Below are 25,987 nucleotides of genomic sequence, written 5' to 3'. Positions count from 1 at the left end.
CTCTTCAAATATATCCTGCAAAGCATCTCCCCATAAAGTTACTTGTGCGCTGACAGGATAGGAGCTAACTACTAAAATGTTAGTAAGGTGTCACATAAATGAGTAACACCCATGTCTGTTGTTTTTTGTTCATGTAACACCCATGTCTATGGTTCAAGGAGATTATAACAGGAATAGAGAAATTTCAGAGAAGGGTGGCAATAACGATGGAAAACTTTTTAAAACATCCTCAAAGACTGAAAAGACTAGGACTTTGCACTTGGTAAACTAGTGGAATAAAAGAACATGGTAAGAGGCATTAAAACAAGAAAAAATATCAAGTTATTGCAATTCTAGTCTTCTTGACTTAACTGAAAATGCAGGGGACAGATATTTAAATGAGGAGAAACAAATTCAGGATTAGTGTGAACCTGTGAAACTCACTGCTATAAGCAAAACTGATCAAGTTCCAAAAGGCCAAAAATTGGAAAGGCAAACCGTTGTCATATGACATAAAGCAGCCTGGAAACCGCAGAGTTACTTCTTTAGAGGGCAGGGCATTGCTTAAATCCATGTTGTGGTCTTTTTGCAACTTCCTTAGAAAAGTCTGGTAATTACCACAAATATAATCCACTACAGCAACTCCTGTTGTTTCAGGAAGTTATTGCTTTCTAAATCTTTAATTGTGTTTTTTCTTTCAGTCCCTTCAAGTGTTCAGGGACTTACTGTCAGCAATTCAGCCAGAAGTGACTACTTGAAGGTGTCCTGGTTACATGCCTCTGGATATTTTGATAATTATGAAGTGATCATCAAGAACAACAATGATTTCATCCAAACAAAAAGTGTCCCAAAGGATGAAAATGAATGTGTGTTCACTAATCTGGTCCCAGGGAGGCAGTACAGTGTCACGGTCAGCACAAGGAGTGGGAAATACGAAACTAGTGAAAGGGTCTATGGCAGAACAAGTAAGTAAACACTCTGGAAACATTCTGAGACACTCCAGGATTTTTTTCTATTTGCCTGGGCTCAAAAATCTCGTATGATTTTAACATAGAACTTTGAGTGTGACTCTTCAAATGTGTATCATTCCAAATATGGAAAGCAGCGTTTAGTTTATGACAAATGTTTAACTTACAGACATACAGAAAGTAAAAGAGCCCTGTGCTGTGAACATGGAAACCTAAATCTTGAAATATGGAAAACTGTAAAACAGACTTATACAAATTTCCAAATCGGCTTAGTATTTATGCTTAAGCTAGGGCAGAATGTACAAGACATTTTTTTCTAGTAATGGAAATGTGTGAGGAAGAAGATAGGCTAGACCTCACTCCACTCAAATTACCCCAAAAACTGAAGTGGGAGAGCATGAGGCAAGAGTGGTGAGGTGGCTAGTTGTGAGCCAGCAGGGGTCTGGATGCAATCTGCCTGTCTTCACCTACCACTACATGTAAGCTAATGAGCCATGCTAAGAAACCAAGTTTATTAACACAGATGTAGCACTGGGCAAAAGTAACCGACCTGCATCTGGCAGGAGTTGAGAACGGCGCACTGTGGTGCTGCATCGCATAGACAGCTTGCCTTAGGTCTCCACTTCCTCAGGCGTCTTTGCACGTTTGTTGTACTTGTAGATCCTAGTAAATTTTTCTTGGCTTTGCAAATCCTTGCAGGCTCTGTTACTATTCGTTTATTATTTTTATACTGATAGATTGTGGACTCCCAATTCTGAAATGGAACCTTCCAGTGTTAGATATGGTGCAAACCACAAATAGCAACCCTTGCAAATAAGTACAATCTACTGCATTTCCAAGGGAACCGAATGAAAATTTTTAGCTCAGGAGCATGACTTCAGACCTGTTATCTTTTTGCTGTGATCTGCTAATAAGTACTGAGAAATTTCCTATCTTTCTTCTCACCTCTTCAGTGCCAGAGTCAGTGAAGGAACTGACTCTTAGTAACAGAAGCACAGAAGATTTGCAGGTAACTTGGTCAAAGGCTGAGGGCGATGTTGATAAATACGAGATTCAGCTCCTCTTCAATGATATGAAGATCTTCCCACCCATTTTCCTTGGGAACACCATTGAGGAGTATTGGTTCAGATCTCTGACTCCAGGACGTCTGTACAAAATTCTTGTCTTGACAATCAGTGGAGATGCACAACGTGCTACTTTCATAGAAGGCCTGACAAGTAAGAAATAATGTGGTATTTAAAATGTGTTGAGGCTTCTCTAGAAGAAAGAATGAGGCACAGAAAATCAAGGGAGATCCACGATCTTATTTGAGCTCCCGTAAAACTGGCACAAGAGCATCTCATTGAAAATCACAGTAGTACTTCAGCCAACTTGATCTGTGCTTAATAAACAAACATCACAGGCACCAATATTTGATTATTTACAGATAATTCGATTTGTTGCATAGAAATGGTATTGAGATGTCAGTGTTTGGGTTTCTGTTATTCCTGTGGATGCCAGTTGTTTGCTTAGTATCTCTAGCTAAATCACTTAAGCTCTTTTATGCCTCTGTTTACCTACCTGAAATGAATGGGTGATATTATAATTGCAAAATGCCTACTAAGTAAGTGTACATAAAGAGCTTTGATCTCTGACTTGTTTCTAAAGCATCATTTGGAGAAGAGGGAGGTTATCCAGATAAAAGAACATGCAAACTTTTTTCTGTTTAACTTACATTTTCTTTAATTTTCTTCCTGTAAACACATAGAATTGCTTTTCTAAAATGGCACAATACCACACAAGTGTCTTCAGTTTTACTTGTGTTTACCCATGAGTGAAATTACTTGTGCATATAAATGCTCTTTGTCCTGTGAATCATTTACTGTGGTCATAAAAAAGAAGGAATTAAAAAAATCTGAATCAAACAGGCAATTTGTGAGCAGGTGCCTTTGTGTTCCTTTTTTTCCAGTTCCAAGTGCGGTCAGAAACATTCATGTGTCACCCAATGGCATGACAAACAGTCTGAAAGTGAGCTGGGCTCCTGGAGGTGGAGATGTTGATTCCTACACAGTGACTATATTTCAGCAAAACCATCAGCTTGATTCCCAGAGTGTCTCCAAACACATCTCTGAGCACGTATTTCACAAGTTGGAAGCTGGGGAGCAGTACCAAGTGGTGGTGCAATCTAACAGTGGCACCTTGCACAACAGTTTAGCAGCTTTTGGGAGAACAAGTACGTATGTATTTTTTGAGACAAGGAGCAAGTTGCATTGTATCTTGCAAGAAGCTGGCCCTTATTTAATAATGTTTATGAATGTACTGTTGGGCGTGGGGAGACCCAGACGCAGGAGAAGTTTTTATCTCAAAGAGCATGAATCGTCACTCTTGCAAAAGCTTAAGCATGGCTCTGTTAACACCAGGGAGATCTGTCACATGAATAGTTTTACCTGTATAAACGCGTGTGGAATTCAGGTCCCCAGCCCAAAATGTGCCTTTGTAGGGTGAATGCAGTTCCATCCGTCCCCAGTCCTGTAACTGTACCCATCCAACACATGCATCCGCAGGGCTCCATGTAGTCAAATACTGTGTTTTGGCAGAGCCCATTGCGTGGTCAAGGCTTGTTAGGCAGTGTGTTGCCCCAGTATACTGCCTGTCAGGACACTGAAACAGTGGAACACCTTGGTTTTAATCCATCTTCTCTCTTTAGCACCTGCATGTGTTTGCTGTGGCCTTGACTTTTGTGCAACAGCTGCTGGCTAATGTTTTCTATTCTGTGCCACTATTTTGCACACCAATTTAACACTTCTTTGTTTTTCAGTTATTCTTCACATGCCTTTTTTAACTGTTTCAGTCAGTTCATCTCACTCTCCTTCTCCCTCTTTTCATGATAATTTATGTATATCTCTTGCTTCTCCATGCCCAGTTCAGATGTCCATGATGCTCTGTAACTTCATCTGACTGTACTTATGTCTAGGAATTATTTGCTTGTGCAAACGCATGCACAGATATCCCTTTTCCCACAAATGAACATGAAAATGTATAAAGATATTCTTTATTAATTGCTCTATTCATAGTTGTGTATTGAATGGTCTGTATTTCACCTGGTAATATGCTGCCTGTTATTGTTGCTTCCAGTTCCAGCCTCTGTCCAGGAATTATTAGCCCATCATGCTTACAGCAGTCATTCCTTGTTAGTGACCTGGCAGAAAGCTCCTGGTGTAGCTGAAAGATATGACATTCTGCTCTTGAATGAGCAAGGAATCCTCCTGAGCAACAAATCAGAGCCAGCTACTGCCAAACAGCACAAATTTGAAGATTTATTAGCCGGCAAGAAGTATAAAATACAAGTTTTGACAGTCAGTGGCGGGCTCTTCAGTAAACGAGCAGAAACTGTTGGTCGAACAGGTAATTAGAACATCTTGGTTTATTTATAGCTCCCTTAGTCAGATATCGTTAAATACATGAATCATCTGTATATCCTGATTATGGAAAGATTCCAGTAGGAACAGACTCTAGATATTTATGCATTGTTTTTCCTGATATGTGCTTGGTATATGAATCTGAAATTTGTTAGCATAATAATGTGGCCGTAGTTCATAATAAGGGTATTGAACCAAAGTGCTGAATGCTTCCCTCAGTCTATCTGTTATGGAGCCTCCTGCATGCTTTATTGTAATCAAGTTTTGAATTCACAATCTCAAGGCTCTTAGCACAGGATTTGACATTAACGCACACCTCTAAACCTAGAACCAAGTCTTGCAGTCTTTACTCAATTAAAGCTTCTTGTAGAAACTAATGGACAGTTCTCTGTGAGCATAGGCAGGAGAACCAGGCCTGCTGGGAAATACAAACATTGTATTGGAGAGACTCAGCAGCACCTCATAAATGCCCTCCCCTTGCTTCTGAAAGTTGATGCTGACATTACTTAGCTACTTGTGGCTTAATTGAAATGTATTCTAGCCATGAGTTGTTACTTTATTAAAGGTTCAGCTTAGTGGCTAGACACTTTGATATTTACTCTTGCATTTATCCTTCTTTTCAGTTCCAGCAGCAGTCACAAATCTGAAGGTCACAGAGAATACCACTGACCGACTGTCCTTCAGCTGGACCACCTCACAAGGGGAGCTTGATTCGTATGACATCTTCCTATACAACCCAGACAAGTCCCTTCATGACAGGATTTCAGGAGAGCAGCACCTCCAGCAATGTTCATTCCAGAACCTGCGGCAAGGCAGGATGTATCGAATGGTGATTGTTACCCACAGTGGAGACCTCACTAATGAGTCGTCTGTCTTTGGAAGAACAGGCAAGGACATCTAAGAAAATCATCCGTCTCCACTGGGGTGCTAATGAGGGACACTAGTGAGCTGTTCTGACTCTGATGTTCATGCTAGATTAGAGCATCTATTAGCAATAGCAAAATTGCCTCTTATACATGAAAAGCATTAGATAAAGAAGGTGAATTCTGAATGATGTGATTACAAGAGGAAAAAATGAAGCAATAGTTCCCAGGTACTCAGGTCTAGAGAAGGACATCCCAATGTATGCTGCATAAGACTTAAAGGAAGACAGCTGTCTCCCATCTTAAGAGCAATAGTGATCTATGAGGCAAAGCAAGTAGGATTAATGGGATAGACAGTCTACCTGTGAAGTAAAACTTGTTTCCCATAGGGAGCTCTGGCTGCAGCTCCATGTTTGTTTAGCCACACACGAGAAGCTGAGTTTCCTAGGCAGCTCTAGCAGCCCTGACGCTCTGTGAAACCTTTCTTTATTTTCCGAGGCACCATACAGTAACCGCTGTGTATCTTGGCCTTTGTGCTTTCTTCAGCAACCTCAGAATTTGGTGTTTCCAAACACTGACTGGGAAAAAGCTGCTTAACATTTGCAAAACTATCTATTATAAACATTTTAGCCTCTTTTGAGGACAGTGGCTGTTCAAAATAAGAAAGGAAACTATTGAGATATACTTCCTGATGCTTCCTGGCTTTTTGGCCAGCTGTGGTGGATGTCTAGTTTATTACATGGTTGTCATTACAGGAGAAGTGTAAGGTCTGCTTCACCTTGTTGCTTCTCTCACCCTAAGGACGTTCTACATAAAGTAATATTCATCCTCTTTTTTTCAGTACCAGCCCCAGTTGTTGGTCTCAAGGCATCCAACCGAAACATGACAGATAGTCTGTGGTTCACCTGGAGCCCAGCAGCAGGAGATGTTGACTTCTATGAGCTGAATCTTTACAACCCAAATGGGACACAGAAAGAAACGTGGCACAGGAAAGACCTGAAAGAGTGGCATTTCCAGGGGCTTGTTCCTGGCAGAAAGTACACTCTGGTTGTGGTGACTCACAGTGGTGATCTGATCAATACAGCAAACGCTGAAGGAAGAACAGGTAAAAGACAAAAGAGCTTTGAGATTTTTGTTTAGTCCCATCTGTCAGAGTTCGTATTATTTCACAACTATGCAACAAACTTATTCTGAGGGAGGATTTATTTTAAGAGTCACTGAAGGTGTAAAGATAAAGGATATCCTTAAGGGTATTAAAGCAATGGAGTGTGATTTTGTTCAGCACTGTTTTCCTTTCAAAGGCTCAGAAATACGTAATGTCTGTGAAAGTCACCACCATTAGCACAGGTGCAGTAACTAGCTGTGTACAGGGGATAATATAAACCACTTTGTGATTCATGAAGACAATAACGTGTGTTTCATCTTATTTATCTTTGTAAAAATTTGTTAAGAATATCTTTTTTTTTTTTTCACTTTTCTCCCCTTTTCCTGTGTAGCACCCAGCCCTCCTAACACTGTATCGTTTACTGATGTTGCAAACACTTCTTTATCAATCACTTGGCTGGGTCCTCCAGACTGGACAGACTATGACGATTTTGAGTTGCAGTGGCTTCCAAAAGATCCCCTCACAGTATTCAATCCCTACAGCAGCAGCAAATCTAAAGTACGCATCATGTATGGCCTACGACCAGGAAGACTCTATGACTTCAGTGTCAGAACTGTCAGTGGCAACAGCTGGAAGACATACAGTCAGTCACAGTCTGCAAGTGTGAGAACGAGTAAGTGACAATTTGCATTGCACCATAACACTCAGCTGGAGAAGATGCAAAACTGTTAAATCTTACCAATTCCTTTTGCAGTCAGTAATTTCCATTAATAAATTCATGAATGACAGCGATGGATTCAGCTAGATTCTAAGCCCTTGCTGTGTGCAAGGTCAACTGCTTAAAGATTGAAAATGGACATACATTTACAATCTTCACATCCAGAGTGGGTCTGTTTTGTTGTACAGCCTGAATGAATCAGTTCCAGGGGTAAAATAAGGCTGAGTATCCAAACTTCTCTGACAGTAGTATATTGAAAAAATCAAAATGTTTCTGAACAATCAGACAGGAAGGATGAATGAAACCCTGCTGTACCAGATCTGAAAAGGACATGAGTGTTTCACTGCTCTGCATTTCTGTCCATGACTGTGGATCCACATCATCTCTAGCTGTCTCTAGCATCCTCAGTAGCAGGCTGATTTGAAAAAGTGACCTGGAATTGTAAAAATAAATGAGCCTTGGCAAACTTTCTTGTCACTTGTGGGGGATTCAGCTCCAAGTTGACATCTATGTTTAGTAAGTGGAATAGCTCTTTAGACTTCATTCAGCATATTAATTAAAATGAGAGCATAGCTACCTCTTTCACCTGTATTTAATCACTTAAACGTACATGTCTGCCATCTGAAAGTGAAATCCTATCCTTATTACATGTTGCATTTTATAAATGGTGCTCCAGTACTACATGGATAAAGAATACTTCCGTGGTATGTTTTAGTAATATGAACACACCACATGCTACCCAGGAAACCAGGTCAGCCATAAGATGACAGTATCAGTATTGACTGATACTGTTGACCCCGTGTAACCTCCAAATAAGTTGTAACAGCGTTGTAGAAATCCTTTGCTTTCCAGTGTTGCTGTTCTTGTTAAGACTTCAGCAAGTAGCTTTGTTTGCCTGTTTTCACAATTAATTACTGAAGCTTCACAAACCTGATGAGGCTGATGTCACTAGATCCAATTTCAGATGGCTAAAGTGAGTTAGACAGCCTTGCCTAATAAACAGGCAGTCCACATTTGCAGGAGAGGTGGGAATTCTGGCACCCAGACTCCTGCTCTAATCACATGGTTGATGCAGAATCTAGAGGCTGTAGGGTGAGCAGAAAGTGTATGATGCCTGTCTCTTTTCCCACTGAGCTTCAACTTCTCAACATTCCTCTAGAACCAGACAAGATACAAAGTCTTCATTGTCGGCCCCAGACCTCTACTGCCATTGCGTGTTCCTGGACTCCTCCCGATTCTGACTTTGATGGGTATAGCGTCGAATGCAAAAAACTGGACACTCACGAAGTGGAGTTTTCTAAAAGGATAGAAAAAGACAAATCTCTGCTTAATATCATGACCCTCGTTCCCCACAAGCGATACCTGGTGTCCATCAAGGTGCATTCTGCAGACATGACGAGTGAAGTAGTTGAAGACAGCACCATCACAATGATTGACCGTAAGTGGAATTCAAAGTTGCCGTGAAGGGAAGCAGTGAGCAGCAATAAGCAATTGCTTGTGTTGATTATACAGCAGAAGGAGTTCTGAACTCCACAATTGCCCATGTGTGGCATTCGTAATCTGGTGGCCAAAATAGAGTGAACCTGTCCTTTGGTCCCTGTTGTGACAGACAATGCAGGATTTTAACTGTATTGACTCTCATTACATTGCCAGACCTGCTTATTTGGCTCATTCACGAAATACAGCCTGAGAAACATGAAAAATTGTCCTGTCACTCTGATGTTCGACACCAAAGATGTCCTCATCATCACACACCTTTAATTGTCTTCATGGTTGCTACTCGGCTTCCTATGCCTGCCTGTTTCCCCTCACAGATGGTAGCCATTCTCAACACAGATATCCTCAGCACAAATATCCATCAGTAAGGACATTAGATTGTGGCACTAGGTCCTCTTTGGGCTCTCTGTACACTCTTCTGAGGTGCTACCTGACCAAATCACCTGTAGGACTTATACCTGAGGGAAGATCATAGATTTCCATAGCATGTGCTTTGAAACAGCTTCTTCAATTTCTCCATCCTTAGGCTGCTGAGTGGAGGGTAGTGGTAGCATCTGCTAGTGCCTCTGCACTGCTAGGCATCACCGTGGTCAGCAGCCTGCTGCTACTGGCCCTAAAGCTGCTCCGTTTTTTCCAGTACCTCTGGATTCAGCGGCACAGCACAATGCAGAGGCCTGAACCACTCCAGGGCTAAACTTGTCAAAAATGACAGGATGGCCAGGAGGCCTATATTCAGGGATGCCTCTATAGCTGCTTATTAAAAGCTGCATTTGTGAGAAATGCTAGATAATAAAAATTATGTTTGGTTTGGGAGCTAGTACGCTAAGCTACAGAGTTCAGTCACTGACCTGCCTTCTCCCTTCCCCCATCAATTGCCTTTCAATTGCAACCATGTCATCTCCTTCCTCTACCACAAAGGATGCTGCGAATTCAGATGTAGTAAGAACTAGCTACTCATGTCACAAGAAGTGGGACTGAGTCCTGTTTGAAGGTTAGCAGTTTCACGTTTGTTCTTATTTGTTTTGAATACTGCTGCTCTCCCAGACTGGTTAACACTGGAGACCTCACCTCAAGGGAACACAAAAAATAGCAGCTAGGCTTTGTAGATCTAAGAGGTTTAGCTAAACAACATATAAATGTGTGAATTATTGATTCTTTTTGCAATCTAAAACCTTTTGAAGTTTAGCCACCTGCTTACGTATTTGATACGTTTCCCACACATGCAATATAGTTTCAGTAATACAGACTTGTAAAAGATGTATCAGTGTAGATCCTTAAAATCTCCACTTTTGCTGCACTGGTTCTCTGAAGATTTTTCGTAGAATCATAGAATGGTTAGGACTGGAAGAGACCTTCAAAGGTCATTCAGTCCAACCCCCCTGCAAGGAACAGGGATATCTCCAACTAGATCAGGTTGCTCAGGGCCTCGTCCAACCTGGCCTTGAATGTCTCCAGGGATGGAGCATCCACCACCTCTCTGGGCAACCTCTCTCTTTTTCCCTGCATACTTCACTTTGCAGTTTACTTCTGCTAGGTCACTGTTCAAGGTATAGCTTTCTATCATATGCAGAACGTTTCCTGTGGAAATTCTGCAGTCAGCCTGGAAAATGGTACTCTGTAGTTGAATACTGTGTCTGGCTGACTCAGAGCTGTTCCTCTGGAAAAGGAAGCAGAAATTTAGATGCTTAAAATAGGTAACTTCCTGTAGTGAGTGAGTTAAGTGGCCTCCAAATACCTGGCTTAAACGTGTGTTGTTTTTAGCAGCTACAATTTCTGATTTCATAGATTTAGCAAGACTTTAATGCATTTCCATGTAGGCTTCTGCAGGAACTCCTACTGAGGAGCTGCCACTGTTATTATAGTTAACTCCTGGCTTGTTTCATCCTTTGGCAGTTTCCCCATGGGAGGTAAAGACACTTTCTTGATTGCAAAGAGGATAGAATCATACACTTGGGTCCAGTCAGCTGAGCTTTATTACGAATTGCATTTGCCTTACTAGGTCTGGCTCGCAGCAAATACGTAGGTAATGCTTTCTCTCTTTTTTCCTTACTCTTTTTTAATTACCCAGGTCCCCCTCAGCCACCTCCAGACATACGAGTGAACAAAAAAGAGGTGCTGATTACCAAATCCTCCATCAACTTTACTTTTAACTGCAGCTGGTTTAGTGATACTAATGGAGCTGTGAAGTACTTTACTGTGGTTGTGAGAGAGGCTGATGGTAAGTTGTCATGATTTAATAACATTCTCTCTATAGCTTATAGGAGTTACAGGTGGAGGTACACCCCCCTCACTACACAGCAAAGGATCTTCTCATCTTGGGGCTGAGTTTCATAGAGGTTTTGGATCTTTACCTGCTCGCTAGCCTGGGACCTTAGAAACTCAGCCTTTTCCTCAGAAGGTCATTAGCAACTGCAAAGCTCAGCCAGAAGCAGTAGTGAACTTCTGTACTGTACGTTATGCCCTCATGTATGTTCAGGAAATTTCCACAGCAGGAGATTTATGTTGGATGCCCATTGGCAGTGAAAGCAGAAGAAATTGCCTTGCTGTGCACGAATCTCAAAAGGTAGTTTAAATGTTCTGTGGGAACACTAAGGAGAACCTCAGTAAGCCATGCTGAGAAGGCAAAGGCAGCATCTCCCAGATGGTGTTTGCTTACTGAAGAAAATTACTTGTGCAGCACTGTAAAACCGAACAGAAATTACCCTTGTAGCATGCATGTAAACCTCCCTTTCTGCAGTTGACCTATGTGTGACAAAACAGATGAATGCCTCAACAATTAATACCTTGTTTTTAGAAGTGGCTTCATTTACTGGCATGCCAGGACATATTTTGTGACCCGTGAGAAAGTTTCTTAATCTCTCTGTCCATCAGCCCTTATGAAAAAAAAAACCAGAGATATTATTTCCGCTCTCTACTCTGTCATGTTTGTGCAGACTATAAAGCTCTTTGAGAAAGGGGCTACTCATTTGCCATGGCTTTACCTACCTGAGTCTTTTACACATTCTTGTGAGTTTCCATTCAGGGGACTCCTGTCATTTCCTATTGCAGCTTTTCTCTCTATACAGTAGACTTCTCAGCGTGTGGATTTTTTTTTACTTGCTTTTTGCAAGAGCTGGTGGTAGGATCCAGGATTCTGGATCAAAGAAATTTCCACCAACAGCACAGGAAAAAATGTTGCAGCATTGAATTCGACCTGGAAAAGTTACGCTGAGGTCTTGTGAGGAAATCTGTCTGAAGTTCCCAAAAAATGTTAGCAAGATTGGTACTAGAAACAAGGTACCCTAACCACTGTAGCTTTGTATTTACAAGGTAGCCTGTGCAGTCTCCAAGGAATGTGAGAAAGTTGGGAAAGAATATGTCTGTCAATAGCTTGAACCTGTAAACTGCATCACGTTAATGGCTGTGGTATGTAAACCTTCTATCTTTCTCTGCACATGATGTAGGTAGTGAAGGACCAAAGCCTGATGAGCAGCACCCATTACCTTCCTACTTGGAGTACAAACACAACGACTCTATACGCATCTACCAGACAAATTATTTTGCCAGTAGATGTGCTGAAAACCCTGACAGTGACTATAAAAGCTTTGAGATTAAGCTTGGAGGAGAAATGGAAAATCTGGGAGGAAGGTGTGAGCCAGATCAGCAAAATTTCTGCGATGGACCTCTAAAGCCTCGGACTGCTTATAGGTTAGATTTATGTTGCTAGTTGTGCTCTGTCACATTATTAGACATGGTGCTGTCTCGATGCCTGATACACTTGAGCTTCTGTAGATTAATAACTGGGCTGTACAATGTTCTTTGTGTTTCACTGTGAATTTATAAAAGCTTTATCCATGCCCCTGTTCCATAGGTATGAACCAGTCCTTCACTAGCATGGAAACTATACAATTAATTATGAACAAAACTCTGTCCAGTTAATAAGTCTATTTATTTCCCTGAACTTGATGGGGAGCTCTCCTATAGCTGCTAAATCTTTCTTTGGCAAGACTTAGGACCATCAGCTAAGTCAGAAGAGTATTTAACAGGAGAAGGCAGGGATGCTTCACTCAGACTGTTTGGCACTGCTACCCCACACCAATCCTTTGGAAAAATCTAGAAAAACCTGGAGGTTATTCTAACCCGTGGTACCATCCCCAGGCTTCACAGCTAGGCCTGGCTTAACCATAGGGTGTGGAAGAGGGTGACTGCCAAGACCAGGCTCAGCAGTTACACAGGCTGTGACATCAAACGTGAGCTCCAGTGCAGCTCAGTCACACCCCTCCGGCAGGCAAACACTTTCCCAAGAGGTCTGCAAGCTGTTCACTGGACACCTACATGGACAGAAGGCATGTGCCAGGCAGTGCAAATCATGCCTCTAAGCTTCTTCATCATCATCCAGATAGTGCTGCCCTACCACAGTCTACTCTCATTGGTGCACAGTTCCCAAAAATTCAGTCTGGCAAATACCCACATTAGCAGGAGAACCAAGAGGACTGTAACATTTATCCATGAGGGGAAACGTCTCCCCACTGAGAAGCAGTTTTGAGTCCTCCCTACTGCAGCTTCTCCTAGCCCTGCCTTAAGGCACCGTCAGGTTGTGTGTGCCAGTAGCCAGAGCCCCATCTGTTACCTCTGCCAGGGTACCTCAGAGCCCTCCGTCTGTACTAGGTGGGCTCTCCCAGCTGTAGTATTTAACTCAGGTACCTGCATTAAGAACTGTCTGTGGTCATTGGAAAAGTTTTAGTTATCTCTAAGGGGCAAATGAGTTCTTACTTTTCTGCTCTTGTTTCTGAACATCTGATGATCTGTAACTGTAACAGTACTGGTTTTTTTAGGATCAGCATACGGGCTTTTACCCAGCTCTTCAGTGAAGACCCAAAGGAACTCCCTAAACCACTCTTTGCAGACACCTTCTTCTCTTTACCGATCACTACAGAGGCAGGTTAGTTTCAGGCTTGTTTTTCAATGACTGTAGCAGGGGATTTTATGTTGTGCCTCAGAATACTGGTATCTAGAACTATTTGCACGGAGCGAAACAAAACCAGATTGTTGTGCATGTCCTGAAGGCTGCTCTGAAAAGAGGCTGAGGCCATGGCTTATCCAGCATTAGTTTGAAAAATCAGAGGACTGCTTGATGGAGCTGCTGACAGTAGAGGAAAGGGTGAACGCTCAGTGAAGCTAAGAGGGCTTCAAAGTGCAAGAGAACCAAACTTCCATTTAATGGCACTGTGCTTTCAGTGGTAAAAGTTTCAGTAAAACTGTGGTTGAGAATGAAAGATTTTATTTAAAGTTTGGAAAAAATAAGGACAGAAAATCAAGGCCAGGTTTTAGCTAAGTGTTTAAATGCCTTACATTTCCTTGTATTTAACCATGTTCTTTAGCTGATAAAAACATATCCCCTGAAAGTTATCGATTCTTTGATTCTTCATATTTTTTCCTCAAGATATATAAATACACTGTTTTGTTTCTAGAGCCTCTGTTTGGAGTTATTGAAGGTGTGAGTGCTGGCTTGTTTCTGATTGTGATGTTAGTGGCTGTTACTGCTTTATTTGTCTGCAGACAAAAAGTTAGGTAAGTTGAGTCCCTTTATCAGTCTCTGTTATTGAAATAAGGTCAAATTATATTCATTTAGGCAATACAGTATTTAATGCGTAACTATAAAATTGCAGGAATGCACTGAACTATTCAACAGATAAAATCTATGTCCCCCAACATCTGTGCACATAATGACTTACATATTAAGAGATCTATATATTCTTGATTCAAATACCTACTGATGTTAGTCGCAATTATCTCATAGAGAATCCTTGTAACTTTTAGTTTTCACTAAAAAAATCTGAAAATCTGAAATTCATTTCTTTTACTGATACAAGCATAGGTCTATTTTGTTTTGAAATTGCCTTTCAGATGACAGAATTTCACATTGAAAAAAACCTCTTCTGACTAGTCATAGCTTTTGGCTGGAATGGATTTACCCTTTAGCAGTGCTATTCTTAGGCTCTATGAACAAATGCATTTCATTCCTCTGTATGCCATCCAAAAAATAGAGGCATACATCATTAGCAATAGTAAATAAAGTCTGCTTTTGCATGTATAGGCTTGTGCACTCCTAACCATCTCAGTGCATAGTGACATATAGAGCATGAAGAAAGCACACAGAGTGATGTGTTTTCCACCTTGCACATCTCATTGTGTTTTTTTAGTGTAGATAAACTTCAGATAGAGTGTGGTTTCTTGTTGTGAGTTGTATAGCCAGCAGGACTGCAAGTATACCAATATGGTTTTCCCTCATTGTACGTAAAGAGAAAGCGTTCTCTATGGGAGGCGTGTTGAAGGAGGAGATGGCAGTGAAAGGATGAAAGGCAGCACTAACTATATGTAACTATATACCACTTCGGCGGCTTTCCCAAAGCCTACTGTGGTGCTGCCCCTGCTATGAAACTGGGCGTTTCCTAGAGGCCTGGTCTGCAGAGTGGATATGCTGGAAGCTGTCGACGTTTTACAGCTCTGAAAATCTACCTACACGTTCCTCTCTGCATGTAGAGAATCAGCTGATTTAGGGCCTGTGTTAGCATAGACACCCTCCTCAGTGGTAGGCTGGGCTGTGAGTGTTTCAGAACAAGAAAAACGTCCTACTGCCTGTGCTCATGCATACATTCCACATCACTATTACCAAACTAAAATACAAGAAAACTCTGTGCCGCAGCTAAGAGCAATGATCAGAGCTACAAATCAAAACAGACTTTCTTAAATTCCTTTTTTCCAACTTACCAAATTTTTCCAATGTCAGTCATGTTATTGGCAGCTCTTACTGGTATCAGAACATAATGGTAAAACAGAATACCTTCCTTTTTATTCCAGCAACGGCCACGAGAGACCTACAGCAAGGCTGAGCATTCGCAGGGACAGGCCACTGTCAGTCCATCTGAACTTGGGGCAAAAAGGGTAACATCAAAAGTTTTATTTCTAAGAGCACTATTTTAACATGGCATCATGGATGACCAGTCCCATCCGGTCACTCACTGATCAAGTGTTTCTTTTGCTTTTGAAATCATTTCTAGGAACCGGAAAACTTCCAGGTAAAAAGAAAAAATTAATACCTAAAAAAGCTTCTTGATAACCAACTGGATAAATTATGACTGTGATTCATCTTGTGATTTTCTTCCTCCTGTTGAATATTTTAGTCCAATCAAAGTCAGTCATTTTGAAGCACACTTCACCAAACTTCAAGCAGACTCCAACTACCTCCTCTCCAAGGAATATGAGGTGGGATCATAACCTAGGCAAAGGACTTGCTTTATGAAGGGGCGGGCTGTCTGAATGCATTAGAAAGGGCTGCGTTTGTTTGCCTTATTCACACAAATCCAGATAAGTTTGAGAGTCTCACCTGAACTCCACTTGTCCTAGTGCAGAAACCAGCTCTTTGTTTGGCATAGCATCTTCTGGTTGGCAGCCTCTGCCTGATACCTCTCTGGCTGAAGTCAGGAGAATTCATTTGTGTGGCACATCTGTGTGATAAAGCATGGAAAGCACCTGCCAGCCATGTGCTTGCTTTAAACCAGTATGATTAGCTATTTAATGTCAGGGGTTTTTTTTTAAAAAAAAAAACATTTTCTGTCCATAGTCTTTGAGAGCTGATAAGCACTATGTCCCCCTGTGTTGTCACATCCTTTAATTATTTTCACCTCACATTTTATTCCTACATTTTTTTGCAGGACTTGAAAGACGTGGGTCGAAACCAGACATGTGACATAGCACTTCTGCCAGAGAACAGAGGGAAAAATCGATACAATAACATATTGCCCTGTGAGTTTTAGGTTTGGTTGTGTAATATTACATCACACCAGCTATTTTTCACTTTTTTCAGCAAGCCTAGTGGAAAAGAGAGTGCAGCCCAGCCAATCCCTTCCCCCCTTCCTGTCAGAGATGAAATATCTCTGCCATCTCAGGTTCTAGTGCTTGGAGGCAGATGATGTATGGCCCTGAATGGCTTCACACAGACCAGTAATTTCATTTTGCACTAGAGGTGTAATGACTAGCATTCAGTCTGAAGAGAAAAGGCTCCAGCTGTTACGGGCGTTCAGTCACTGATGATAACAAGGATAGTAGAAATAACAGTAGGGTTGTTTACATGTGGGGTATCATCCATTCAGTGCTTTTTGACAGCCTTGCTAAATCTTTCTTCTTCTGGTTTGACAGCAAACCTACTATACAATGTAGAGCTAGTGTGGTTCTGCATGGTAAGACACACATGTGAGGTTAGCCTTGTTCTCCTGAGGCGTGACCTGTCATTGAGAGAATTTCCGCCTTTAATCTCCTATCTGGCAGTTTTGGAGGTAACACGTGCTGTGCATCGAGAAGAACACCACATGACTCGCTGCTCCACATGCTGGCTTGCTGCTGGGTGTGGTATGGGCTTGGAGCACGGCCTCACAGCATCTCCTGTGTTCTGCCTCCCATGCCAGGCTGGGGAACATGCCCACTATGTACAAGAAACAGCACCTGACTGAGATCCAGCTTGGCATTATCTCACAAATCAGTAGGCTGGTGGCTTAGGCACTCGGTACCTCTTTGTAGTACTGGAGATGCCGCTGCTCGCAGGGAAGATGTTTGGGCTGCTCACACATGTTAGCTCAGGAGCTGTGCAGACCACCGAAGCACTACTGCTCTTTCAAGGGCAGCGCTGGGCACTGCTTTCCAGTACAGCACATTGCTGTCTGGAACAAAGGAGGATGCTCTTGGGGCTCTTCTGTTGCCATAACAAATCCTACGCAACTCAGCAGAGGAAATTTTGGATATTCCCTGCTTCCTTCTCACCCATCCATCTCTCCTAGTCTTTGGAACATTCCACAGCACTCATGGATGAAAGAAGCAGGACAAATATAAACAGTTATCCCTCTAAATTAGCCCTCCATATAAAATCTTTGTAATAATGCTGCCAGACCTTTCACAAGTGCATTTCTGTAAATGGGAGAGGGACTGAAAATCAAGACCTGGCCATAAGCCTCTTGTAATCAATTTCTTCCTAGATGATACATCAAGAGTGAAGCTTTCCAATGTGGATGATGACCCTTGCTCAGACTACATTAATGCAAGCTACATACCAGTAAGTGACTCAGGGATGGTATTTTACAGTCCTCCCTCCAGTGGTAATTTGTCCTTCATCTGAAACTGAATATAAAGCTGGATGCTTAAGGCTCCCTTCCCCCTTCATTTATTCACTCAAGCTAAAAGGCTGAGAGCTCATTTTGTAGGTGTGCTGAAAGGCTGTGCCTGGCTGCCATTAAGTTAACTGTGAGTGATTTACCCAGCACTTAAGGACACTTTCTTGGATTGCTATAGTACCTCAGATAGCATGTCTAATTGGCCAAGGACACATTTTAAAGGTCACTGATTTTATACAGTGTCCACAACAACTGTAGCTATCACTGCAGGTGGCATCCTCATCGTGGAGATATAGCTCATGCTGACAGTGTTGGCACTTTGTAGGTGATGAAACTGGCTGAGATTAAAATAATGCCCTTAGCCAAATAGTTGTGATTGATAATAGCAGTAGTTTTAGCAATCTAGATTTCAAGCCAGAACTCAGATAATTTATTAAAAACAGTAAATAAACCAAAAACTCCTAGTAGTTCCAGAATTGCTTGAGACTGTGATGAACACAATAGAACAATGAAAAGCCTTGACTGCCACAATAGGAACAGTATTTAGATACACTGCCGCAGTCTCTTGCTTCTCCCTGCTCCAACCAGCCTTCTGCTTCCAGGTCCAAGGCAACAATTTAGCTCACAAAACTATTGTCCCAGGAAGGGCATTGTTGCTGCAGAGCCCTGGCTATAACCCCACAGCTTGTTCAGTTGCTAGAAGATCTTTTTCTCTGCCTTTATGGAAACTAATGGAGTTCTCTTTACTTGCAGGGCAATAATTTCCGCAGGGAATACATAGCGACTCAGGGCCCTTTGCCTGGCACCAAAGATGAGTTCTGGAAGATGGCATGGGAACAAAATGTTCACAATATCGTCATGGTAACCCAGTGTGTGGAGAAGGGCCGGGTGAGCAGTGACTCTTCTTTATTATTAATGACTGTTTTAACATCTATTAAAAGCTTATGCTTGTAATTTGCATCACACTAATGCCAAAGGCCCCTCAAGCAGATATACAGTAAGAGATAAGAGATATAATCTATAGACTGGAGACAGATTAAGGCTGTGAAGTGAGGATTCAGTGACCATCCCAAGATCATGCAGCATGTCGAGGCTAGAGTTAGGAACAGAGCTCAGTGCTTATGGCCTCTAATCCAGCATTTTGCTCACTAGCACTAATATAATCCCCTTAAGAGTGCAGAAGTACAACCACCAGCAAAAAATTGCCTCTTTATCACATCAACTCCGATCAACTACTAGTTTAAATATAAGCTCCAGAGAGCAAATGTTGATCATTAAATACATGGAATTCTCGCTGATGTGTAAGTCCTGATGTAGTAAGCCAAAAGACCACTCACACACTTAACAGTCTTATAGAGTGCAAGTGTAGGTAGGTTATTCAGCTGTCTCAGCAATCCACCTCCCCAAGTATGACCACATCCTGCACCCTTTGTAAGACAGGGACTAGATCTGTAAAAAGATTAAACTAACTTGAAGTAGTGATCATCTAGTGGCACATATGGGAATATTTCCTTTCAGTTTATCATTTTTTCTTGAGGAGATGGCAAAAGCAGATGTAGGACAGGCAGCCACCTGTCTCTTTCTGCACCTCGATGGTTCTCAGTGGGACTCCACTGTCATGTCTCAGCAAGAGGTAGGGAAGCAGGCACTGGGGGCCTAGCTCTCATCCAGGCAGAGCTCTGAGAAGAGTTGGCACAGAAAATCTTGTGGCATCCAGAAGAGGGCATCAGGGAAGTGCTTCCCTTTCTCTCCATCACAAGCATCTGTGATAAGAACTTCCACTTCCCAGCCCCATCCTAGCCCATTCCCATCCCAGGCCCTGTTTGTTGAGCCGACATGGCAGGGGGTGGCATTTCTCTCTGAATTCAGTGGCTGCCTTTCTTCCTTCATCTTCAGGCACGGGAGGTCTGAAGTCTGCTTCTGCCAGTGCGGGATGGAGGCATTGTTTACAGCTGTTACTAACACTAAATAAATCTGATTTTCTGTGTCCCTGCAGGTGAAGTGTGATCACTACTGGCCCCTTGACCAGGATTCCTTGTACTATGGAGACCTGATCGTCGAGATGCTGTCTGAGTCGGTGCTACCAGAATGGACAATACGAGAGTTTAAAATCTGCAGTGTATGTTTGTTTTCATCTTTTTTTATTATTATTTTTAAATTAATTGGCTTAAAAACACCTGCGAGACTAAATTAGGAAGGTTTCTTCTGCTGTAGCACAGTTGCATCATGCCCAGCTGATCTTTGGTGGCAGCTGTGATATTTGCTCTGAAGGTGCATGTTGTGTGTGTCTCTTCCTCTCTCATCTGTTCTGATGACCCACACTTTTGTATCCCAACAGGAAGAGCAGCTTGACTCAACGAGGCTCATTCGTCACTTCCACTACACTGTCTGGCCAGATCATGGTGTGCCGGAGACCACCCAGTCCCTGATCCAGTTTGTCAGAACTGTAAGGGATTATATCAACAGGACCCCAGACACAGGACCAACTATCGTGCACTGCAGGTATGTGCAGCAGCAAAAGGTCAGCAGCACATAGCCTTTGTCTGTACCCTTGGAAAGATCCCAAATATTCATCCCTGTCAGGCCACTGGCAGCCACAGAACCTGAGAGACTGTTGATGGGCTTAAGTCCCCAAATACATCAGAGCAGCATTCCCAAGGCACTTGCACTCGCTCACAACCTCACCCTGGAGATGCTCCGAAAATAATTCTCAGGGAACCACTGTGTCTCTGTGGGACCACTGGAGAGCACTGAAGGTGTCAGCAGCTGCCACTGCTCATAAGCTTTTACATTCTTAAATTGCCCATGTACTGTTGTAGCAATCCAAAATCCCAATCACAAAGGGGTGTTCTGAAAAGGAAAGGTATACCCAGGGGTGAATCTGGCTACATATGGAAGTTGAGACTAGCTGGCAGATCCATCCTTTCCCGCACTTTGACTGAAATTCCCTCTCCTTACTGCCTTCCCATGCTCTTCTGCTGTTGGGCTGGCTCTGGAAGCCATAGGGCTGCAGTTTTTCCTCTGCTCTGTGATCCACCCCTACACATGTATACAAAAAAGGCAAAACTGGACTGCCTGGTCCATGATCCACTGGCCAGCTGCACCAGTATGTAAGGTTACAGAATGAGAGAGAGTGTGCAGTGTGGTGCTGTGTGTATCTTCTGATAAAGCCATATGCTCACTGGTACTACCTGAATGTAGTATCTGACCCCTCCACACATTATATGGGCCAAGGCATGTATCTTACATGAGCGCATCTGTGTCTGCCTGTACATGATGTGCTGCAACATGTCAGATGTCTGCTGTATCACCATCAGGTCAAATTTCCTCTTCCCTGCCTCTTGTCTCCAAACCCCACCTCCAGCATTTCAGCTACCGAGAACTCTGGGATACTTTGCCTTACTCTGCCCTTCCACAAGGCACAAGCCAACTTACCTTTTAGAGTCAAGCCTACTGGTTCATTCCTGGAGAGAAGAGGTTTAAAATTTACAGTCAGGTGCAGTCTCTCAGTGTATCTCGATGACTGAATTAATCCAAAGCAGAAAGCAGTTTGGGCAGTAGCAGAGATACCTCTACCATTGCTATCTCCTCCTTCCTAAACAAATTCACTATAAAGTGTTTGGAGTCGCAGAGATGCCGTTTGAACCATGAATTTCTCACCTTGGAGATCTGAACTTTACAAAAGTATCACATGAAGACAGTGAATGCTTTGATCCATCTCCTTTTAAATCTTTTGGTTTGTTTGCTTTTCCAGTGCTGGTGTTGGCAGGACTGGCACATTCATTGCACTGGACCGAATTCTGCAGCAGCTGGATTCAAAGGACACTGTTGACATTTATGCAGCAGTACACGATCTAAGGCTTCACCGGGTTCACATGGTTCAGACAGAGGTAACTTTGGACAGCCTACAATACAGCAACACCAGCTGCAGTATATAATAATCAGTCTTTCATCTTAAAGGCTCCCAAAGCACTTCACAGTTACTCCACTGTGAAATACTAGTTAGATATATTTTAGCTCTGTGAGAATTTCTAGTTCAGGATTGTTTCCATTGGCTTTCATACAGTGGGTCCTAGCCATAACAAGCAGCAGCTATGCTTCCTATAGATTTCTTCTGTTGGCACTGGCTCACAATCACCCCAGCAGTGTTACACAGCAGACACTTAACAGCAATTGTTGTGTTTGTGCAGTGTCCAGTAAATGAGCTTTGAGCAGAGATAGGTCCTTCAGGAATGGGTTTGGAAGACAAGCCTAAACCAGGCAGATAGGGCGACATAATAGGGAAAAGAAATGGAGGGCAGAGAAAATTGTACATAATCTTAAAACTCTAAGCACTGTGGCCTTGTGGCTTTGCAGTTCATTTTTTATTGAGCTGCTCTGTCCATTTTCATTAATGGTATTGGAAAGTTGATAAGCATTCTCCTAACATACGATGCAAAAGCAAGTACATTTATTCTCAAAGTGCAGAAAAAGTACATGTTTGGGATCTCTTTGTGTGCTTTTCAAACTGCAAGAAAATCACTTTACACTAATAGCAGCTAGACACTTAGGAGCTGATTTTATAAAGGCGAGTTGTGGAGGCAGTCTTTATGTTTTCCTTGTGAACTGTTAATAGAGAAATCAGAACAAGTTCGGTGGGTCTGCCTGTACTTTGATACTAATGGAGCTCTTTGTTGCAATTTGGAAATGAAAATATCAGTGACAGTGTTTCCTGATAGATGAAAAAGTTACACATGGGTATAAAGAGAGGCACAACTGGGAATGCAAAAGAGAGATTTCCTGGAACTATCTTAATCACAGAAGACCTCCTGTTGGAGGGGAGACAGACAGCCTGGTCTCAGCATCCTCAGAGACAGATCCATTTTGCCTTTTCCATTCGCATCAGACATAGTCAACAAAGGCAGACAGGCATCTCAGGAGGGTGTTCTGAGCTGGAAAAAAGAGACAACTACCTCAAGAGCCTAAATTTGACACAAGGCTTATAGAAAACTAAAATTGTGTGATACGAAGCCCGCCTTTGGCATGAGCTTGACATGACATCTAAGTCAAAAGGCAGCCAGACCCAAGTCTTATTAATCTGAACTGTCAGATGCATCTGTATATGGTTTCTGATTTGGCACTGCCTTTCATCAAGGTAGCTTGGAGCACAAGCAATACAATCTCTCATCCTCCTGCAAGAAAATGAAGTAAATTTATCCTGGGACTTTATGGTGATTCAAAGTTTGCAACGAGCAGCAAATTACGAAGTAATTCTTACACATCTTTTAAGAAAAAGGAAGGGAGATGGGGAGAGGGGGAAGAAAAGATCCGCTCCACAAACTCCATTTGTTGTGTGTGAAGACCCTAGTTCCTGGTGTTATCATTCACATCTTGGCTTCCGAATTCTATTTGGGGTTGAGATAGAAGCTAGGACCCCATCTGTTGATGCGGTGGAAGCCAGATCCCACTGGGGAGCACAGGCCAGCAGACAGGACTGTTTGCAATGAGATGCTCCAGCCAAAGGTCACAGCACCATCCTGTTTGACATTATGCAGTCACAGTAATGCAGCAGCAACAAAACACTGCCCCTGCTTCAGACTTGGCTGAAAGCTGTTTAAGACAAGAGGCTGCAGCTGGAGACATGCAGGGGAATAACAGAATACTCTGTCCATCAGTTCAGAAGGCTGCGGGCCCAGCACAGCAGCCGTAACAAAGGGCAGAGAAGCTATCCACTGTCTCAGTCCCAAATGGTCTCTGCCAAAGGAAGTCTCCGTGCCCTGGCCAACTTCCCACCAAACTGATGGGTGAGGTGCAGGATTCTGCTTCTCAGAGACAGCAGTTGTATGTGCATGAGAGCAAGCATCTTCACTTTACCAGAGCCAGAGCACAGAGAAAAATTCACAGAGCAATAGCTGGATTTCTTGTGAAAAATAAGTAAAGAAGATGTTGGGGGGAGAAAATGCATATGCTTATTAGAGAAATTATGTCTTTGAGATAAGGTAATATTAAAAAGGTACACCTTAATATAAAGAGATGCTCAGACTAATTTTGAGGTACCATGCTGCACTAATCAAAAAAAGATAGTGACAAATTTCATAAACTACAAAGAGTAGCAAAGCATGGGGATTGTTAAATCCCTATCTTCCTGTCAATGTGATCTTTCTATTTATGTGATCACAATCTGTTCTGTCAAGGTAGTTTAATAGTCTATAACATGCTGACCCTCCCTACTTCGGTTGTGAATGTCATCTTAGCTCCCTTCTATGAGAGGCACTCTTCAGAAAAAGAGTCTGTCATTTCCTGCATAGTCAGAAGCAATCTTATATATTGGACCAAAAAAATACTGCTTTTGCCAGAAAATTGGAGTTCATCGCAGTGCTACGAAATATTTATATATTGTGATAAAATTATGTGGAAAATACTTCTTTTCAGAACAAAAAAAAATCAGGAAATTATTTGTCTCTTCTGTGTGCTTCCCTGTACGTATTAATTCTGTTACACAGATTTATACCAAGGCATTCAGAAGTAGTAGCTATCCAACACAGCATCTTGTCAAATTATGCCTTACAGCTGATAGAGCTTTCACTCATTGCATGGTCTGTCAAAACATATTGTGTTCGTTTATGTGATCACAAAAGTTTACTATATGACTAGTGTGAAAAGGAGCTTAATTCTAGAAGTATATTTTCATTTTTAACACCACCCTTGATTTTGTATGAGGGAATTAGCCTGTAATGATTTTTCACAATGCAGAAAATTAAATTACAAAATTTCCCAGAGTGATTTGAAAAAATTAATTTGCAGTGTCAATATGTGTATCTACATCAATGCGTGAGAGATGTGTTAAGAGCAAGAAAACTTCGCAGTGAACAGGAAAATCCCTTGTTTCCAATATATGAAAATGTGAATCCAGAATATCACAGAGGTAAGTGCAAGTTTATCAAGTTGTAAAATATTTCAAATGTAATAGCTCATTGACAATGTAATTGAGGGGGGGAAATTGTGCTGTCCCTTGCCATCAATATTTGTTCTCTTCCTAGATCTTCATTTCTTCACTCCCATGCTCTCGTCACTCTTACAATTGCATCTTTATTTCCTCCATTGGTGGTCATTATAACATCTCTTCCTGCTCCTACCTTACCTTCATAATCTCCCTGTCTCATGCTTCATGATTCCTATGTTGTTGGGGGAACTGAACTCCTTCCCTATCATGATATTGGGTTCCTCCTTTTCCTCGACAGTGTTTACACCATCCACTTTTAAGCAGGCTGAGGCCGCTGGCTGGGCTCACTGGGCTCTTCGGCCATTCATGGAGTTCGCTTTCTGACCTGAATCACCCTCATTTGCTGTTGACCATATAGGCAGCCTTAGGAGACTTCCCACCTGCCTTGACTGGATGATGTAGGTGTCCAAGGCTGTGCTCTTTCTCCCCCAACTCTCCATCCTCGTAGGCTCTTTTCCCTAGCCTGTGTCCAGTCCCTTGACGATAAGAATTGCAGGAGTAGCAAACCTGGAACTAGCACTGCCCTTCACTTCCTGTTCTCATAGTTAGAGGACCAGTCTGGAGAAGCTGTAAGCAGAGGGGGCCTCTGTGTCTTGGTAGAGCTGGCTCCTAAGGGCTGTAGAAGTTTTCAGAGTGAGACAACAGGATCTTGGTATCTCCTCAAATTTGGGCATTAGGAATTGAGATTCTGTGATGAGAGATCAAAATAATTTTCTTGATATAGCCCATAGAAATCAGTTGTCATCAACAGGTAGAGCAGGCTTGGAAGAAGCCAAGGGCTGAAATAAGCAGGATTCCAGAAGTTGGGAGTGCTGGCAGAAGCAGAGGTGGGATCTGCGCTTTAGCGGTCACAGCAGGCACCAGCCACCACGGCTGCCGCACAACCACCTTTCAGAGCACTGTAGTCAGGTGGCAGAGCTGAACGTGAAGCCACCGGGGTTGGTTTGTTTTTTCTAATCTCAGTTTTCCTTGCTTTCAGATGCTGTTTATTCAAGGCACTGAGAATGTTGCAGACAACTGCTTTTGTGACCACATTTGTTAACTAGGAGTTTTGTTCGGGTTTTTTTATGTATGTATTTCATGCACTAGAAAGGTGCCAGACCTTTCTATTGAGACTGTATAATTTATTGCTCTGGTGAATTTTTTTGAAGATATATAATTTAAGTGTAATAGATACTAATGTATATAATTGTATTTTGGCATTATGTAAATATGTATTTTTTCTATATTGTTTATATTAATATTAAGCTTCAGATAATACTATTTTTTTCTTACCACAGTTTTTGTGAACTGTTCTACATAAACTATTTTAAATTGTATGGCTAACAGGACTG

At 42.2% G+C, this 25,987-nt stretch overlaps 1 protein-coding gene across 2 annotated transcripts in view; it reads left to right on the top strand.

The window, feature by feature from the left end:
* Positions 1-25,655, top strand: part of PTPRB (protein tyrosine phosphatase receptor type B) — a 61,099-nt gene extending 35,444 nt beyond the window's left edge. The window contains exons 12-34 of one of the 2 annotated variants that reach the window (XM_086610049.1): positions 681-944; positions 1,901-2,164; positions 2,896-3,159; positions 4,062-4,331; positions 4,969-5,232; positions 6,050-6,313; positions 6,705-6,986; positions 8,191-8,469; positions 10,597-10,746; positions 11,972-12,215; positions 13,343-13,449; positions 13,979-14,078; positions 15,369-15,452; positions 15,569-15,586; positions 15,692-15,773; positions 16,223-16,313; positions 17,537-17,613; positions 18,425-18,559; positions 19,668-19,790; positions 20,010-20,173; positions 21,426-21,561; positions 24,455-24,575; positions 25,633-25,655. In XM_086610049.1, the coding sequence (XP_086466175.1) occupies positions 681-944; positions 1,901-2,164; positions 2,896-3,159; positions 4,062-4,331; positions 4,969-5,232; positions 6,050-6,313; positions 6,705-6,986; positions 8,191-8,469; positions 10,597-10,746; positions 11,972-12,215; positions 13,343-13,449; positions 13,979-14,078; positions 15,369-15,452; positions 15,569-15,586; positions 15,692-15,773; positions 16,223-16,313; positions 17,537-17,613; positions 18,425-18,559; positions 19,668-19,790; positions 20,010-20,173; positions 21,426-21,561; positions 24,455-24,575; positions 25,633-25,655 (3,806 nt within the window). Of the gene's footprint in view, positions 1-680; positions 945-1,900; positions 2,165-2,895; positions 3,160-4,061; positions 4,332-4,968; positions 5,233-6,049; positions 6,314-6,704; positions 6,987-8,190; positions 8,470-10,596; positions 10,747-11,971; positions 12,216-13,342; positions 13,450-13,978; positions 14,079-15,368; positions 15,453-15,568; positions 15,587-15,691; positions 15,774-16,222; positions 16,314-17,536; positions 17,614-18,424; positions 18,560-19,667; positions 19,791-20,009; positions 20,174-21,425; positions 21,562-24,454; positions 24,602-25,632 lie in introns of those variants that run through there. The other variant, XM_086610048.1, reaches the window with a different exon arrangement.
* Positions 25,656-25,987: the final 332 nt, after the last annotated feature.

Source organism: Tauraco erythrolophus, chromosome 4 (genome assembly GCF_009769465.1).
Source record: "Tauraco erythrolophus isolate bTauEry1 chromosome 4, bTauEry1.pri, whole genome shotgun sequence".
NCBI lineage: Eukaryota > Metazoa > Chordata > Aves > Musophagiformes > Musophagidae > Tauraco > Tauraco erythrolophus.
The sequence above is the reverse complement of the archived record's forward strand: the minus strand, read 5'-3'. Positions and strand labels throughout refer to the sequence as shown.